Genomic DNA, 18,917 nt, shown 5'->3' with positions numbered 1-18,917 from the left:
AAAATGACACTCGTTTCCTGGTCATCACGACGCATATAGTTTTGAGCTTTAGAAATAAATCTTTTCAACATATTTTTCTGTCTGCAACCACTCTTAACACGTATCTCATGATCCATTAAGTCCAACAAAAGGCATAAACAGTCTATGCACAGTCCCAGTAAAGGAGGTACTTGGCAACGCGTCTCCGTGACCCCGCAGCCCACCTGTAATTGTGCTGCTGGTTGAGCCAGAAGAGCAGGTAGTCGGCCATTAGGATGTGGCCAACCACGTGATCCAGCATGCAGCCTGCATTCAGATGCACAAAGGGCTACACTGCTTCACATGTCAGGAGCCATCAGCTACAAGATTCGCATGCTCAAAGCATTGCTTCCCCTTAAATCGTGTCACATTTCATGATGTATTTCTTAAATCAATGCAAAAGAGAAACACCAACCATTCTTAGGTTCGATCTCCAACACGAAACACCAACACGAAAACACCTTCGTTATATCCAATATACGTTATAAGCATATATTTGTTACACGCTGGTATAACTGAGAAACACCTAAGACCTAGTTATAGATGTCTGAAAATTCATTATATCTGTGTTCGTTATATCAAGGTTTGCCGTCCTCTTCATTTGAAGAAAAAGGGTTGATAATTGGTGAGGGAAATGAAGATGAAACTTTTCCTTGACTTGCCATAGCGGCTTAGTGGATACAACATTTTACTAACGACTACAAAGTCATGGCTTCGATCCCGTCCACTACAGTGTGCCTTGTAACTTACTGTGTAGCTTTAGCATATTTCAATCCCTCAATATAATACAATTTGATTTAATTTCAAGTTTCACACTCAAACTGCAATGTGAGTGATCTCAGTGTGACAGTGCAGTTTTGAGAATATCTTTCTCTACTTCAGCCATTTTCATGTTTGAAAGGTGCCCAAAACTTTACAGGTTGAGACTAGGCTAACACTTTGTTGCTGTGTTATTTTCTATTACTGATAAATGGTTAACTAGACCTAAGAAGATGCTGTCAAAGCCTATCACATTACAGGAAGCTAGCACAGGAAATTCAGGAAGCTTCATAATACTGGCTTTGCAGTTTGTATATTTGTCTTTTCTTCAGATGCACTTTATACCTGCACAGTACAGTAACCTCCTCTCAAGCTTCTTTAAAGGCCAAACTGCAATGAAATTTCACTTTGCATAAATTGCCAATAAGTGAGTAGCATATGCTGCAGAAGCAATCTTAGCAAAGTCACAGGGCTGGTAATTTCCTAATTTACGTATTCGCAATCTTTAAAAGACACAGAAGCAGACAACGCATGCACCTAGTGGTAGTGGATATGACTTAATTAAGTCCCAGCACATTGGCTCCAACATTTTTCGATGTGCCGTGGGCGGTGCTTAATCTCGGAGGTCATGCCAAGGAGACTCGCATTCTGAGCCATGCGTAACATCGACCGAGCAATAATGGTGGTATTTTTTTTTCCTCTCTCGTTTTGGTATCACGAACCCCTATTTTTGCAAGCTTTTTGCCATGCATACCACTGGTATATCAAAAAAATTTTTTTGCATAGAGGCTACTCTATTTCAATGTTATCTGAAACCAGGTTCCTTAAGCGGCCCGAAAATTAATTGCAGTTGCCCTTTAAAGAGACACTCAAGAAAAACACTGCATGAGTTTGAACTGATGAAGTATTCATTCAAAGCTCTATTTTGATTAAGTTCATGGTAAGAAGTTGATTACTAGAAAAAAAGTAAATGAAGTGCTAACTCTCTTTTTTCAATTTTGCACCAGAGCCTCACTGCCAGTATGTCAATGTGAAGTCATGGATGGCAATGTACTTTCTCATATTTGAGCCGTTGTGGTACAGAAAATGTTCTTCAAACTTGCAAAGCTTAGTCTTTGGCTCCTTTAGAAGCCAATGTAGCTCATCTTTGCCACTGAAAAATTAAGTGGGCCAGAGCAAATGCCATCAAAATCAGTGGCTACAAGGCAAGCTAGTGCTGGAGCTTCAAAGTGCTGTCGCCACTCGTCTACCATTTTTGCATCTTTTCTGGTTCATTAAGCCTTCTATCATGGCGAGAGTGGCTATTTTGGGGGGGCACTGCAGGAGCACTATTTACCAATACAGCTAAACATACAACTTTTCAGTGTCACTTTTATGAAATGAATGTCGCCGCTGGCACAGACTTAGATTTTTCTCATCTCTTAACTTGGTTTGGTTGAATTAGCTTGAGACATCCTAGAAGATCCCCTGCAGGTTCCAGGTTAGGACCCTTTGATTAAAACAACCAATAGGCAAGCATATTTGTTGTGCTTGTTTATTTATAGGTATCAGTGTCCACCAACGGCCTGTTGTCTTTCACGTGGTGCACTGAATATGAATAATTTGCATGCAAACTTCAATGGATGCAAAACACAAGAAAAGATAGCACACAACTGCACATCATGAGTTAATGAATTTCCGTAACTAAATATGTTAGTAATGCGCCAAAAGGCAGACGCAATGCAAACTGGACCACTGAAGGTTACACAGATTTGCTGTCACTGTCATCAATTTATTACATCTTTTAATTAACATTTTAATTGCAAATGCAGAGTATATGCCAGTGAGTGAAGATATATCTGCTTAGTACATGAGCCAAGACGAGCCATACAGGCTAATACGTCGCACCGCATCCAACACTGCTGCAGCATCAGTGTCGGACTGAGCTTTCTTGGGGCGTGACGCAGCATTCCACAAAGCGTCAGCGTGGTGTTCGCTATATTGGTAAAGATAGTGCCGTTATATTGCCCTGTCCACCTTCCTCATGCTTCCCCCTCCAACCAATCGGCAGCACACCAACTCCACTCAAGTTTCCTAACACAGTATGCGTTTGCGCTCTTCTCCACAATGCCGAGGTGGCAGAGGGTTCTTTCGAACATACCCAATTTTGCAAAGCAACGCTACCCCTCGCATAGGATGCTTCTGCATTAAAACCAGGTGCTGGCAAAGAAATGCAGATGCAACCGAAGAAGGTGTTGCAGCTAACGTTGATGTACGCACAGTTTAGTAGGAGGCTAGTTTGGGCACGGCCGGTCAGCTAGTGTGTCGATATCACATCACCTTTCTGTCTCTCTTTGTATCCTACTCGAATGATAATAGAGAGTTTTAGCGTGTCCAGTATTCTGGCAAACACAACCGGACTGGGCATTTTACCGGATGAGCAGAGGCGCAAACGTGAACAACCTGCATGGTGCCCAGCAGCCTGCTGGCGCAGAGCTCAACTAGACAAACACAGAGCTGATATTGCAGTAACCAAGGGTATTCTACTTCTCTCCTGATGTAAATCTTTGGCAGCAGCGTAACCATGTTGCTGCCGAAAATTTACACCAGCAGTAAAGTAAACTACACTTGATTACTACAACATTAGCTGTGTTTGTCTAGTTGAACGCTGCCCCACCAGGTGGCAGCACCGTGCAGGACGTTCACGTTTGCGCCTCTGCTCATCCGGTAAAACACCCAGTCCGGTTGCGTTTACCGGAATACCAGACACGCTAAAACTCTCTAATAAAACACTACTTACCGCACAGTGCCAACTGCAGCGCCGTATGGGGGTCGTTTGTGGCAGGACTCAGGATGCCGGGTGTGTCCAGCAAGTACATCAATGGGTCCTCGCTGATCTGGATACATGCATGTTTGGTTTGATTTGTTTGTCAACAAATACGGCTCCGTGGGCAGGCAAGAGGCTGCACTAAACACACGGAGAATGCTACTGAATAAAGTTTTCACATATGTATTTATTGGTATCGTAGTTACGTTGCTTCATTAACCATTTCCGCGACAACTTTTTTTTTTTTTCTTCAAGAGACCACTACAATCTCACAAATTTTTTTCATTTTTTCTAATGGGTCTCACTGAAGGCTCTTGGCTTGAGAGATCGCACCGCCCCTATTACAGTACTTGTCTTTTCAACGTGCTCACTGCCACCTGCCTACACAAACAATTAAGTGCAACATGGTCCTTATGATTACCTCTTGAATTACCTTCACAATTTACACATACAATTGACCACAGCACACTCTTTGGAAGGTTGCCCTGGAATAACTTCTGCTCCTCAATAGGACTAGCTCATGATCTCCTGACCTTATGGATCCCTGCATCAAATGTGCACTGTAATCAATTACCTTTTACAGTTAAAAATTTAAAAAAAATGCTCAGTGAATTATTCAATTGACCATAGTGGTTGGCTTTTCACTGGTGGCTTCAATTTTTTCAAGTTTATTTCAATTTGAAACACGAAGAAAACGGCCCAGAAACACACAAAAAAGACAGGAACTGACAAAGGGAGACGAGAATCATTATCATTACATTGCAATGAAGTCATCTATATATCTGGCACACGACAGTGTACTCATACTGGTGATATTGCAAGCACTAATTTGTTTTCGTGGCTGCATTTTGAGTCTAGCACCTGGCAGCCATGTTCAGCAATGCATACTTACGTGAACGTTAACATAACAAGCTGCCAGAGGTGGACGAGACAAGCAAAACATTTGCAGGTACACAAACTTCACCTCAGCCCCATCGCCACGTTTCATTGATGTTGAGTTGCACTAATAGAACAAGTAGCAGAAACACTGTAACACCAGAGATGCCTGTTTCTACAGCAAGGCACTGAGTTGCATGTTGTATCATGTAACAACCTCTGTACAGCAGAGTAAAGGCATATGCTCACCTTAATGCGTTGCAAGACACTCATTGTGACACCGGCTGTGGCACCAACACGCGTGGCCTTACCTGCGAGAAAGAGTGTGAGTGAGTGAGCCACCGCTGCTGCGGTTTCCACTGGCACGGCGAATGGTTATTAAGCAGGCAGCAATTGACAACAGAGCCTTTTTATAATTTGCAAGTGCGTTTTTCTGCACTGCACACTTGCCAACTCATCGCGCCACTGGTCATCGTTCAAATGAAGATAAAGTGCTAGCTGCACGTACTGGGGTTTGTCTCTTGCGCATGCTTTTGCCATGAGAGCTGCATTTAGATTTTCTGTGTCATAAGGCAAACAAATTGTGCTTGTACACGCTGTTTGCAAAAGTGACTGCATCGCTATTAGTTGGGCAAACTGCCTCACGGGAAGGCTAGCTTTACAATTATGAAGAGGGTCGATGGTCGTTGATCACTTGCTGCTGCCAATCAGGATGATGATGATGATGATGATGATGATGATGATGACAATGGTGCTGATGATCAAAATGGTGCACAACTGATTGGGAAACCACATGCCCATTTTGGGACTACAGGCATAGCACGTTGACATGCATGCTCATTCCACATAAATGCAGCCTCATAGGGCTGATTGTTCAAAGCCGACGGTAGTGCATTACGAAGGTACAGTCAGCTTCGAAAGTGTATGGGCATCCCATTACAAACGTGGATTTCTGCTCTGTTAAGGCAAAGCGCTCCTATTTTAATAGGTCGCTGTGTAGGTCGCAATGACTACTACAGAATGAAACTTTGAATTCGAGGTTATGTGCCCAGGCTTTGTGGCAATTCAGATTGTTCGTGAATTTGGTGTCCCGTAAGCTTTTGCGGGAGAATGTACATGCACCACTACTGACTTCCAGAAATCAAAAAAAGGAAAAACATAGTGGCACTTGTGGAAGCACGCCGGTGCTCCCCGATTGAAGCTAATGTAACTGTGACTAGTCAGATTTCTCAATTATTGGGAAAGCTGAACACTTACGAATATGGGAAGACTATGAGCATCGTCACAGTCTGTAATACAAACACGACAGAGGTTCACAGGGAGATCGACAGTGGGTAGACAAGGGATGCCCGAGCCTGGAGTCAACGTTTCAACAGGGGGACCTGTCAGAATGGGACTTGCGCTGATGACAAGTTTCCCCGTCAAAATGTCGCCTGGTCAAAATGTTTCCCGGTCAAAAGTCACGTTGAGTCACTAGGTAAGTCATGTGAGATATTGCCCAACTCTCTTTCATCCCCAGCAAGTGGCGAGCACGGAAGCCTCCAGCACTGCTTCTGATTTCCCGCACGCTGTTAGCCAGCCACATTTTTACTTCAGCAGACGCAGTCGCCACCCATGCCCCAGCAGGCACATCGAAAACCTGTGTTTCTCCAGCATATTCTTTTTCGGTATCGCTGGGCGATGTTAACTATGGCTAGGTGGCCTGCTTGAAGTACTAGTTGCAAGCTCAACAAATGCTTTCCAGGTGTACATGTGTTTGTTGTCGATTGCTTCCATGAACGTGGGCCCGACTGCAGTTGTCGAGTAAGTGTGCAGCAACTTAAGTGCCCAGAGTGCCAAGGCGTAGAGCTGTTGGCACACTCGTATCCCTACACACTTGACAATTTGTAGTGTCGTCAGGCAAGATAAGGCTGAAGAGGGACAGGACAATCAGCAGTGGCTTGCCGACTATTGCATTCTTGACACTGTCACAGGCACCATCACTGACCAGTGTCCAAGTGCAAATGCGATGCCAAATTTACGAATGCTTCCACACTTCTATCTTATCACAAGCTCACTAGTGAGCTGCAAGAAGCATGTGGCAAAGTATCCTGTTAGCTAAGGACCACCAATAACCAAACAATCAGCATCCCTCGCAATGCTTCAAACCAAGTTCCTGTCGCCAGCTCAGGCAGGCATACTTGCATAGTTGCAAATCATAATATGCTACGTGGTTTATTGCATAACTTTGTTCTCATTCTTTTTCTGATAAGAGAGAATGGATAACTGGGAGGAGTACAGGAAGAGTAAGACACAGTAGGGCGACACCTATTGTTTTTTTTTTTTTTAACTGAAACTTTCTTTGCATACCTTTCCAGGGTAGGGCATGGCTGATGTTGCATCCTCAATTTATCACTTGATAGACTCAGTTGGAGGCCATCTCGCCATTATCATCATCAGCAGCAGCAGCCTATATTTATGTCCACTGCAGGACGAAGGCCTCTCCCTGTGGTCTCCAATTACCCCTGTCTTGCGCTAGCTGATTCCAACTTGTGCCTGCAAATTTCTTAACTTCATCACCCCACCTAGCGCTCTGCCGTCCTATACTCCGCTTCCCTTCTCTTGGTATCCATTCTGCAACTCTAATGGTCCACCGGTTATCCATCCTATGCATTACATGGCCTGCCCAGCTCCATTTTTTCCGCTTAATGTCAACTAGAATATCGGCTATCCCCGTTTGTTCTCTGATCCACACCGCTCTCTTTCCGTCTCTTAACGTTAGACCTAACATTTTTCGTTCCATAGCTCTTTGTGCGGTCCTTAACTTGTTCTCGAGCTTCTTTGTTAACCTCCATGTTTCTGCCCCAGACGTTAGCCACTATAGCTGCTGGCTAATCACCACTCTGCTAAGTGACAATCCAGTGCAGAGCACAGCATTTTTTTCTCCGGCATGTTTGGAAGACTTGTATTGCTCGTACAAAAACTATGCATGGAATCTGCCGTAAGAACACAGCTGCTTCCTGCGCTTCCTGTCTGATGAAGTCAGCTGTTCAGTAGAAGCAATTCTCAAATCATCGGGAAAACAGTTACAGCATAGGATGGCCTAGTCGGCGTTTACTAAAGGACATAGTTATGGTAAAATAAATTAAACACAGAGGAGCAAGAACGATGGCATATAAGAACAAAATTGATTGACGCGGGCAGTGACTTCCAACTTGGAAGTTACCACCCAAGTCGCTGCTCTCTCTGTTTCGTTGGTCAGCAACAATTAGACAGTTGAGCATCGTTTATGGTCCACTCCGCTCACATTTCCTACGCAATGATACTACAGGGAACTGCATCGATTTCGAATTTTCTGTACGCGCTTCTCCCAGAGACGCGAGCAACGCAAAGTCAGCTCAGGTTGAGAAATGACAAAGGAGCAAAGTGTGGACAGACCGTCACACTCTGCACAATCAGCTCTGTAGCTAAGCGAGGGCAGTGTTCTGCCTTTCGCTGCTGGCATGAGCACAGTGCGCATGCAAAACATTGTTTCAGCTGAGGGACTGCGTACAAAATGTTCGGATAGACCGGTCTGAGCAGGGCGTAATCTAAATTCTCAGCTAAATATCTCTATTACGCCCTTCAGTTACACCGCATTCACCACGACAGACTCGGTACTAGGTGCCACACCAGGTAGAGTTATGTAACCGTAACCCACTTTCAGCATTTATATTTATGTGCACTTGCGTTATACTCATCTTTGTGCATCTTCTTCAATAAAGCTCACTTCTGAGGGTTGCGTCTATGTGCATGTATAATGCAATTAGTGAATTTGCCTCATCTATAAGCCTGCTCATTTCAGACTTCATGGCAGTCTCATGTACGTGTACTGTAACTCTGCCTACGTCGTGACTCAATACAGTATAGACCACTTATAACGTAACCGTTTATAGTGCAGAACTGGCTACAACGTGGCCTTTTCCGACTCCCGTTTACCCTCCCATAGAACTCCATGTATACGCATACCGCTTACAGTGCAGCCGCGTGAGACGAAATACCGGTTATAATGCAGCTTCCGCAAGAAAATCTAGCCGACAAGGGCAGCAGCGAGCACACTTCTCAACATGGTGCGCACACTGATGGGAGAGGCGATCAACGAGGGCGAAGCGGAAGAGGAGCATGAGACGCGGAGCAAACGAACAGAAGAAAATGCGCGCGTAGGTTGTCTAGGCGACGGAGAAACCTTTTGCTCGGCTGCTTATCAGCGGCGCGTTTTGCACTGAATGAGGCTTCAGTTTCTGTGCCCCCGTCGCGATGCGTGTCGTGAAGTGCAGATATCTCGCGAGCGACGCTGTCGATTTAAGCAGTGTTCCGCAAATTTAGTTTGGAGCTACAGCAAAACCTCGTTAATTCGACCCTCGTCCGCTAGTCCATTATTCAATGCAATCAAACTCTCGTTAATTTGGCCTTATTTGGCCGCACATCGGTTAATTCGGACTACTTTCAAGCTCGGTCAGCAAGGAGCGCCGCAAATGTGCAAAGCAAGAGAGCAAGAACGGCGCTAGCGTCCAACTGAAACGAAGCGACAGTTGGACGCTTCGTACGAGAATGACATCAATGCCGGAACACTTAGAGCCTATTTGCGCCTTTAAAGCCTGTATTCTTGCGTTTACCGCCGCGCATAACACCGCGTTGGCTGCGGGCTTTTGTAACTGCGTAGTCGTTATCCACGATCGCGGAGATAGCGGTCGCGGTTTTCTCCTCTGCAGTTGCGGCGAACAGTAGTTTCGTTTTTACTCGGTACACGCGTCGGCTGCGTGCCTAAAAAACTGCATAGTCGCCATCGACGATCGCACAGATAACGACCACGGTTTCGATTGCAGTTGTTGCAGCGAATGGTAGTTGTTTCGTCCAGGCTCGGTGCGTGCGTCGGGCGCGTGCCTTCGGCACCGCAAAGTCGCCGTTCATAATCACGTCGATAGCGGTCACGGTTTTTTCCTGCAGCGGTTGCGGCAAACAGTTGTTTCGTTTTGACTCAGTGCAAAGCTGTCGAGCTTGAAGAGCACTGGCTACATCGCGATTATGTTTTCGCCAGCTCACTGGCGAAAATGTAATCGTGATGTGTGCGCGATAGTACAAAGTGTGTCTACATGCTTGGTCTACATGTTTTGCATACGTGCAGGGCTTGAAAATCGTTGTCTTGGTTATAGTGCGGTACCGCTTACAGTGCAGATATTCGCGACTCCGGCGACTTACGTTATGAGCGGTCTGCACTCTATACTGTTTAGTGCAACTTGTAGTCTTTTGTCTCTGTGCGCTTGAATGTGTCTGGTATTACACGCGAGCCTCATTTATGCTCTTAGCTAACCCCGGTCTATATTTGCCTAACCTGTGGTACTTTTTCTTGTTATTGTACAATATTTTTCTTATTATTATCACTATCAATCAAAAACTAGTAACTGTCACCATTATAGGTGCCTAAACCTCCTCCTATTTTCATTTCAATTAAGAAGATATACTTGACAGGCCAAAGGAGCCCCCCTCTCAAAAGAAGGTGCCAACGAACACGACTCACCAGCCCTGCCCAGGTGCATTTTCCGGAGGGCATTGATGAGAGACTGACTTGCCCACGTTGGGGATGCCAATCACCATAATGTTGTAGTCGTACGCCTGCATGCAATGAGTGTGGGCCTGTGTCAGCTAATGTGACAAATAAATCTGCAACATAATGCGAAGACACCATGTTCTGAGCAGCATCAAACTGTGTTAGCCAGTTGACAACTGAGGGCAGAGCAGGCACGATACAAATGCCAGAAGCTGGCACTTGCATTGTGCTTATACACTATAGCCAACACATTTTCATTTATGGGGTTACATGAATTACATGAGTTTCCAAAAAGTATGCTTCAAGACAAATGAAAACTCTCCATCGCGTCCACAAAGATCATGAAAAGGAAAAGGTTGATCCACAAAGGAGCTTCCTTTCCGAGAAACCCGTATGGGTTTGCACTGTGGCTTCGTCCTACATTAGGTTGGATGGCCATTTTCCCTTTCTGAACATTTCCTCCACTTTGTGGGATTCTACACAACTGATTTGCCGGATATAAAAGTAATACAAATACAGTTAAACCTGCTTATAACGAACCTCCATATAACGAATTCCGGGATATAACGAAGTTTTTCTATTCCCCGCCGTTACTCCATAGAAGCACATGTATTTGAGACCTCTACGTAACGAAGTGGCAGCGGGAGACCCCCTCGAAATAACGAATATTTTCCGCGGACAACCTAGAGGTTTCGCCCCAAATTTTGTCATTTTTGCGCGAGCAGCAACCGGGAGCTCCTTCTCCGCCGCGACAGAATGCGAAGCGGCGTCGCACTTGGGGTGCTCAAATTCACGGCGACTGCGAGGTGAGAGCGAGCGCACGTGTGCGTGCGTGCACGAGGTTGGCCTGCATCTCTCGACTCGGCGACAGGTCACGCCCGCGGCGACCTTGCCGCCGCGGGCGTGACCTTTCCCCCTCCTTTCATTCAAACCTGATCCCGCCGCTTGCTGCAACTGAGCTAGCCCGCCAAGCCGGCACTCTCCTTCTCCAGCTGATGTTGCCGAAGGAAAACAAAAATGTTCTTTTTTTTCAACGTGCTGGCAGCGCCGCTCTTTGGTTACTGCGCAAGTCTCTGCGCTTCACTTCACTAACCTGACACTAGGTGACACTATACGACGCTACGACGCCATCATGTCGCTCACTCTTAGTTTCCGATGCCTCGCGCTTGTGCGAAACGACACGCGTCCACACATCCAGTACCTGGTGTGACATTCCAAGGACGAGTGCTTCAACGAAGAATTTTAGTGCTTATAGGTATGAGTGCTTCGACAAAGAAAAGTAAAGGATTTTTTCCCCTCTCTTTTGGTCACGGAAAACGGGTGCGTGTTACAATCGAGGGCGCGTTAGAATCGAGTGAATACGGCAAGCGTTTCTTTTTCTAATTTTCGTGCCGAACCTGCATATAACAAAATCCTCTTTATAACGAAGTTTTTCGGGAATTTGTCAATTTCGTTATATCCAGGTTTAATTGTACTACATGAAAATATATACTACAGTCAAACCTCGATACAATGTACATTAATATCACAAATTATCGGCCATAACAAAGTAAATCTAAAATGTTCATTACTGATATCAACGTGTAACAACAAATAATGAATATTGGTAGGTGTTTTCATGTCTGATGCAACTTTGTTACAACAATGTATGACTGTACAGGGCGTTAGGTTATGATATGCAACCCAGTCACACGAACGGTGACACCTGCTCGACAGTCTCGTCACATCAGAGTTGCATGCAGGTGTTTCGGCCATTCCTTTATGCAGGAACTAAGTGCAGTAGAACCTCGTTCACAAGTTTTGGGGGGGAAACAACGCGAGAAAAAAATATGTACTTACCGGGATAATGTATGATCCAAAATAAAAAAAAAAGTTTAGCAGACTCAACTGCAGTTGGTATCTACGCAATGGCAAGCGTTGCGCGAATTTGCTGCAGCACGCGGCGCCGATGCACGTCGAGCTGGTGGGGCCGAAGTGGCCCGAGACACGTGTTCCTGTATTCTTTTTGCGACTGCGACAAGCTTACGTTTGCGCTTGTCGAATTCGACCAGGGTCAGCAGCTCCTTCGGGCTGAGCAGTTTGACGTGCGCACTTGACGTGCATCGCTGTGGCACGGGACGACGCACGTCGAGCTGATTTGGCCAGCGGCCTGTGACGCACATTGTCATTTTTGTATTGTGTAGTGTGTTCACACGGTGACGGGAAACTGAAATGAAAGCGAGTTGGTGGGCCATAGCAGAATCCACTTCGCGTCGTCTGCAGCAAGGAACAGCGGCGCGATTGGATTATCACCTATTAAAAGCGTGCAGTACACTTCCAATGGCAATACACCCCGTGTGCTGACAGCACAGATAGGTGAAGATGCTTATTGAAATAGGGTTAGCGGTGACAGCTGTGAATGTGGAGTCCGACGACCCTAGAGGGATTTGCTGGTACCGGAATAGGAAACCAAGTGCACGCCGGAATTCTCACGTAACACGGGTGCGCGAGTACTGCGTGGAAGTTGCTGCAGCGAGCGGCTACTGTTCTCAACCGCGCGCACCTCACATATTTTCTTGTTTGCATGGGACCTAGCGGTCAGGAAAAAGTATCATACAATCACAGTTTGGTAATATGCTGAACGTTAGTGCTGAAAGATCACGTTTTCCGAAAACTTTTCAACTGCTAAAAAAAAAGCATAACTGTATGGGGTCACTTTACGTGTTCTCAATTGCAAATGTTGGTGCCGTACAATCCCATCATACGAAATGGGATCGTACGAGGTTCCACTGCATTCATACACTACGTTGGCAAAGGTGTGCTTTGTACAGCCATGGTTATAATACTGAGTGCACACAGGGTCAACTGACTTTATCAGAAAGGAGGCGTTGCTGACGGAAAATGTTTTCCGGCCTATAGAATGTGTCTTCATGTAACCCATTTCGTACATATGCCTTTCACTATTATGTGTAATACACTGGGGAATCCCAAACATACAAATTTTAAGATTTACAAAGTTTTTGAGTGATGCATTATTGCATCCTGCTGAATTTAAGACTCCACGCTTGCTCGTTAACTAAGAGTCATGCTTCGTAGCTTCTTCTCATGTTTCTTTGCCATTCCTTGTTTGTCTGCAGCTTTGTCTGACTGAGCGCATAAGTATGAACATATGCTTTCTTCACAACTACATCAGCATTTTATGTAATCAAATTTCTATTGCCACTCATGTTTTGAAGATAACAGCCTTTATCAAGCCGTATCTGAAGGCAGTTTTCGGAGGAAAAGCGGAATGCAGCCTGCTATAGTCCTCACCTCTTGTCGGTTGTAGCGCTCCGACTGCTGAATCAGGTCTGCAACCAAGGGCACAATCTGCAAAGGGTATTTTGATTCATTGCGTCCGACTGTTTTCGTAATACACAAGTCAAAATTGAATGAGCCGAGATGGTTTCGTAAGTGAGATACACATGTGAACGGTTAAATGAGTCAGGATGTTATCATGAGTGAGAGACCAATGTGAACACTGGTTGAGTCTGTTTTCATGAGTGACATACACATCGGAGCACTGAGTGAGAAATTTGAATCGGCTGTGGCTATCGTACGCTACCGCTTAGCATGAGGTCGGTAATTTACAAATATTTTTACAAAGTTGTGACAACTGCATTTTGGTGACGAGTTAGGAATTTGTAAACCCGGTGTTACAATTGGTCCTAAGGTTATCGATTTTCAGCATTCGTTATAAAAAAAAATTCATGCACTAAATGAAAACAGTGCTTCCAAATGTTTACAGAATGTAACTTTCTTTTATTAATGTAGCAAATGTCGTTCGAATCAGTTTATCGGTTGTCTAGTGACAGTAATTCTGCGTTTCACCTGCAAATGAATAGGAAAGTCAAATAGGCCCTAAGCTAAAGCTTGTTCATAATCATAAATGCAGAACCCTAAACATACACTACGTAAACATTGATGAGGCCACATACATAAGATGTACTTGAGTCCTTAGCACAAATCACCAAATATATGACATACGAAACAATCATGGTATACAAACTAGAGGAAAAAAAAAAAAAAAGAACAAGCCAAAATCTTCCCAAATTACTTAACAAATTTCACATAAGTAGTACAAGAGTATATGCTATGGAGTACTTCTGCTTATGTGTATAGTTATAAACAACAGTATTTGCTATGGCATGCAGGAATAGTTCCAGAGTTGTTCAAAGCTAATATTATGTGAGCTAATACTGGCATTCTGCGCTACCTGATGCATAAATACAGTTTAACTCTCTCACGTTACTCTTCAAATTGAACAAATTCAACTTCCCCACTGCATACTTTTACAGCCTCTGCACCACGACAAAGAGGTAAAGAAAAGAGGCAGCATGCAGTGGCAGTAGCTTGCTTACTTCATCTGTTGACATAGTCCCCCCTACTCCACACAACCACCTTCATCATCCCTGTCCGTCAACCAGACCAGGAAAACAAACTTACCAGCCTGAGTGAAAGCCCCTCCTTCCACCACAATATAGACTTCCGTTATTTCGACTCCAGTTAATTCAGTTTTTTGGCTAATTCGATCCTGACCGAAGGCCCTGGCCGGTGTCCACGCATTTCCATGGGGCCAAGCTTCCATTATTCGACCCAGAAATAAGCCTTCACCAGATAATTTGAACTTGGCTGGTCATCACGAACACACCCGACCCCAAAGGAGACTGCAGCGGTAACTCCAATAGTGGTGGTATTGTAGGTACTTAGGGTACAGTGAATGCATTGAACACACGTCATCTCCCGTAAAAACGCCTTTTTGCAACCGGCCATAGGAAGATTGTCTAGCGATGACGGTAGCTCACAATGTCTGATTACAGCAATGAAAAAAATGAATTATTCAGATTATGGTATTTACTCGATCCTATAGCGCGCTATTTTTCCAGGAAAATTGGGCCTGAAAGTTGCCTGCACAGTGCAATCGAATATGAAACACACTGCATTTGAGAAGTTTGTATGCTTTACTGTATAACACGGCTGTATTGCGGCGAAGCTACCTTTAGAAAACCGCCTGCCATTTTGCAATGCATACTATACCCCTGCTCATTTTCCTTGCTAAAATTGGTTGCACGTTAGTTTTCCCGTTTATTTCAGAGCCTTAAGGTCATTTCTACATTACTTGTCTACTTTTGACACACAGAATACGGGTGCGTTTGTTTCAGGGGCATGTAAGAATCGGGAAAGCAGTGCCAAATGAATCAAAAATAATACCAGTGTCACAGGGTTATTTTTGATTGCGTTTGCGCCCGATCCAGATTGAGCTCGATCTGAATCAAGTGCGGCTACACGGTCACTTTTGATTGCCATCTTGCTCGACCCGGATCCAATTGTGATCTGTGCATCGCAATCAGGCCTCTTGATAGCAATCATAGGCTGACAACCATGTAGTTCTGAGAGTTGCAGATGATCAGCATAATATCCGTACCCACAATGGCAAATGAAATAATATATTTTCGAAAAAAAAAATTATGTTTCATACTACAATTTTATACAAATCTGATAAGTGCCTTGGACCCACTAACGACAAATGGTGCGCATGAGCTCACCCAAACTGGATACAGATTGTTGGACTGTGTACCTGGGATTGTTGTCGATTGCGATCAAGAAATTAAATCTGGATTGGGCCCAATCACGATAAAAAGTTACTGTGTAGTACCGTTACTATTTCTGTTAATTTCATCATTATAGGTCGTTCACTAGGAAATAAAATTCAGAACAAAATTCCACTTATCTTAATTTTACACCTAAACCGTAACACCGGTACATCAGTGTTGACGTCATAGATTTGCAGCTCAGTAAACCAAACTTGCTAAGTTCATTCATGGGTTCTGTTAGAATACAATGTAGTAGTCCATCTTTTTGACTATACAAAACAGATTTAACTAGGCCCGAGCAGACATCAAAATCCACGATGCCATGGCAAGCAGGAATACAGTTCCACAGCATGAAAAATTTGAACAATTTGTTCACCTATTGTTCTAGCAATGCAAGGTACATTTGTACAAAACAAAACAATTAAATGTTATTTCAGCTAACACTTAATTAAATTCGCACAGTAATTAATTATACAGTGTATGGTTTGCTCAACTACCAACAACTGAAACTCACTCCTTCATATCAAAAGTGCTATGTTTTAAGTTTCCTGTGCTTAAATAAGAACTTTGAATTGCTTATTAATTGCTGTGCCCGAAAACATCAGTCGAAGCCTTCTAATTTGGTGCACAATGAAAAAGAAAGAAAAAGAAAAATGCACCAAAAGAGATCCTGAACAATATACACACAACTTTAAGGAAGTAATTAAATACTATTTTTAAGAACAAATGCATCATACGTGACACTTTTGCTTCGCTTTTTACCTACAGAACTTCGAGGTATCAAAGTGAGTGTAGCAATATATACAATATGTGGGGCGTTACAGTGTTAATGACCCTTTAAATGGCTGCAAGCAAGGAGGCTTACGCAAAGTCGGCCGCTAAATTCACCAACCTTGTCAACGTTGCGATACGGCTCCGTGCTGCGGATGTGGAGGACGTTTTGCGTGCCCTGGTCATGGAGCTGCTGGACGGCAGTGGCCTTGCAGGCGGGATCAGCCAGGTCAGCCTTGTTGAGAAGCAACACGTGCGGCTTGATGGCCGCCAGCATGGACAGAAAGTTAGGGTTCCTGCCGGTAAGTGGAACCTGTAGTTGGCAAAGTTTAAGGAAAATGTTGCAGTTTGGGCCACAGCACGAAGCAATTACACAACAGCAGATACAACATTAAGCACAGTAAGCCTTGCACTGTATCGTGCGGTATTGGTTTGGGTAAATCGCAGATCAGTTCTGCAGAAGCCCACAAAGTGTAGAAAGATTCATGAAAGGTTTTTTTCTTGAGAATCCCATGCGGGATTTTCCTTTGTAGCTTCTTTGTGCTACAGTCAGATGGGCGCCAATTTTTTTTTACTTTTGTGAACCTCCCTCCAATTTGCGGGATAAGGCAGAATTGATTTGCCATATCCAGTGTCCCTGTGTTTTGAGTTGTCAATTAATTCGCCTTCGCTCTGCAATCTGCTAGCCTCTTGATTAGATCAGATGGTCGAGTGGCCTCCCAAAAAAGGCGTTGGTCTCGGGTTCAATCACTGAACCAGGACAAACTTTTTCTTCAACTACGAAGCTTTCTTCCAGTGAAACCCATACTGTGCAGCTTCATGCTACAGTAGGGTGGATGACGATTTTCCCTTTTGTGGTTTTAGCACACATTCGGGGATGCAGGCAAGCAATCTTCTTTCAAAAAGAAAAAAACTTCGTTCACAGCTGACTCTAGTCTGAGCCTTCTTCGTTTGTGGACGTGGCGATCCCTAATACCAGAGAAGTGGAGAAACAAGGCCTTTTATCGTGTCTTTCACTTCTTACCACTGGCTTCATTTAAATTCTCTCACCGTGGAGCTGGTTTACAGATAAGCTGCAGAGTATGGCATCGGCCAATCACAGCAACTGGCAGCACAGCCATGCTCTCCAAGCGCAATACAGTGGAATCTTGCTGATACGATTCTGCATGATACGTTTTTCGGGATAATACGTTTTCCGTGCATTTCCCGGCCAGCGTCTTACAGGAGCAATGCATTTTGGATAATACGATCTTCGGATTATACATTTTATTTTCCAGTTCCCGTGAAGATCGTATCAATGAGATGCCGTTGTATGCTCCTCTGCTGTAGCATCCGTAAAGTGACTAAGAGGTAAAACCATTAACTGACAATCGTGGGCCCGGAGTTCGAATTCTCATGGGACATTGCAAATTTCTTTTTTTTTTTTTACTTTGTCACAAAGTACTTCGATATTTCTGCTGCAGTCACTGGCAATCTCAGTGGCCATCAAATCAGCAAGGAGAGCAAGTCCATAATAACTGAATAAAAGTAATTGGGATGTAGCAGTGCTAGAGATATGGACATAGATGGGACACGGCCCGTGTCCCCCCCCCCCCTTTTTTTTTCACGGCTGTATCAGGGTATCAGGAAACATTCGAACTATGTGGCACCCACAGTATAAAGGACGTTCCATGTCTGCCGCCATGGTCACGAGTAGCACTGGCTAAAAATCCCAGGGCTAATCTTTTACACGTACAGAAACACCCAAGAAAGTGGGTGGGAACATGGCCGCAGCAGATGTGGGTTCAGCTCAAAACTGCGGCAAGGTTTGCACTTTCACTTGTCTTTAACTTACTATTTCTACATTTGAAAAAAAAATATGACAACTAACACGTCCCTCGGGCTTTTCTGGCTTCATTCTTTTGTCTGTCACTTCGTATGGCTGCGACTACAAAAAAAAATCTGGCCCCTCGGATCCCCTTACTTTTCTTGCCCGACTCGCCCGATTCTCTATCCCGGTGCAATTTATCGGGCTCACGAACTTCTTAATTGCGATGTCATCTTCGTGCACTTTAATATTACCTGCTGTGGCCTTTGAAATACGAGCACAGATGCCAGACAAGACAGAAAGTTCGCAGCGAAATTAAGGCTTGAAGTGATCAACAGTGGTCAAACAAGAACTTTGTCGCTAGACCCAATGTTTTGACAAGGTGGGCTTTCTTTCATCTTGACAGCAACTTCCCAGACGAATAGCAAGTTCCCTTGTCGAAAAAGCTGTCTCCAGAGACGTTCCTTGTTCGACTGCTGTTAATTGCACTGTGCACAGTTTCCGCGCCACTATCAGAGTCTGCGTGGCACACAAAGCTTAAATGCCACGCGATAGCTCAATGGTTAGTACTGTGCCTGGCTCCTGGATGCACACTGCCACAAGAAGCACGAGTGATCCTTAGTGGCAGTGGTGGGTCAAGCTTTGTTTTTCTTCGCCATACGGCGAGAGTGAAGCTGAGGACGAGAAGTTGGCCTTGCGGTG

At 44.5% G+C, this 18,917-nt stretch overlaps 1 protein-coding gene across 1 annotated transcript in view; it reads right to left on the bottom strand.

Annotated features, from left to right (window-relative positions):
- The window catches only part of LOC119433968 (mitochondrial ribosome-associated GTPase 1-like), a 37,785-nt gene that overhangs the window by 16,599 nt on the left and 2,269 nt on the right, over positions 1-18,917 (bottom strand). The window contains 7 exon segments of the mRNA XM_037701259.2: positions 204-285; positions 3,557-3,653; positions 4,709-4,770; positions 9,996-10,038; positions 10,040-10,090; positions 13,317-13,373; positions 16,530-16,721. Coding sequence (XP_037557187.1) covers positions 204-285; positions 3,557-3,653; positions 4,709-4,770; positions 9,996-10,038; positions 10,040-10,090; positions 13,317-13,373; positions 16,530-16,721 — 584 coding nt within the window.

Source organism: Dermacentor silvarum, chromosome 11 (assembly GCF_013339745.2).
Source record: "Dermacentor silvarum isolate Dsil-2018 chromosome 11, BIME_Dsil_1.4, whole genome shotgun sequence".
NCBI classification, from domain to species: domain Eukaryota; kingdom Metazoa; phylum Arthropoda; class Arachnida; order Ixodida; family Ixodidae; genus Dermacentor; species Dermacentor silvarum.
Note: the sequence above shows the minus strand (reverse complement) of the source record. Positions and strands in the feature narration are given on the sequence as shown.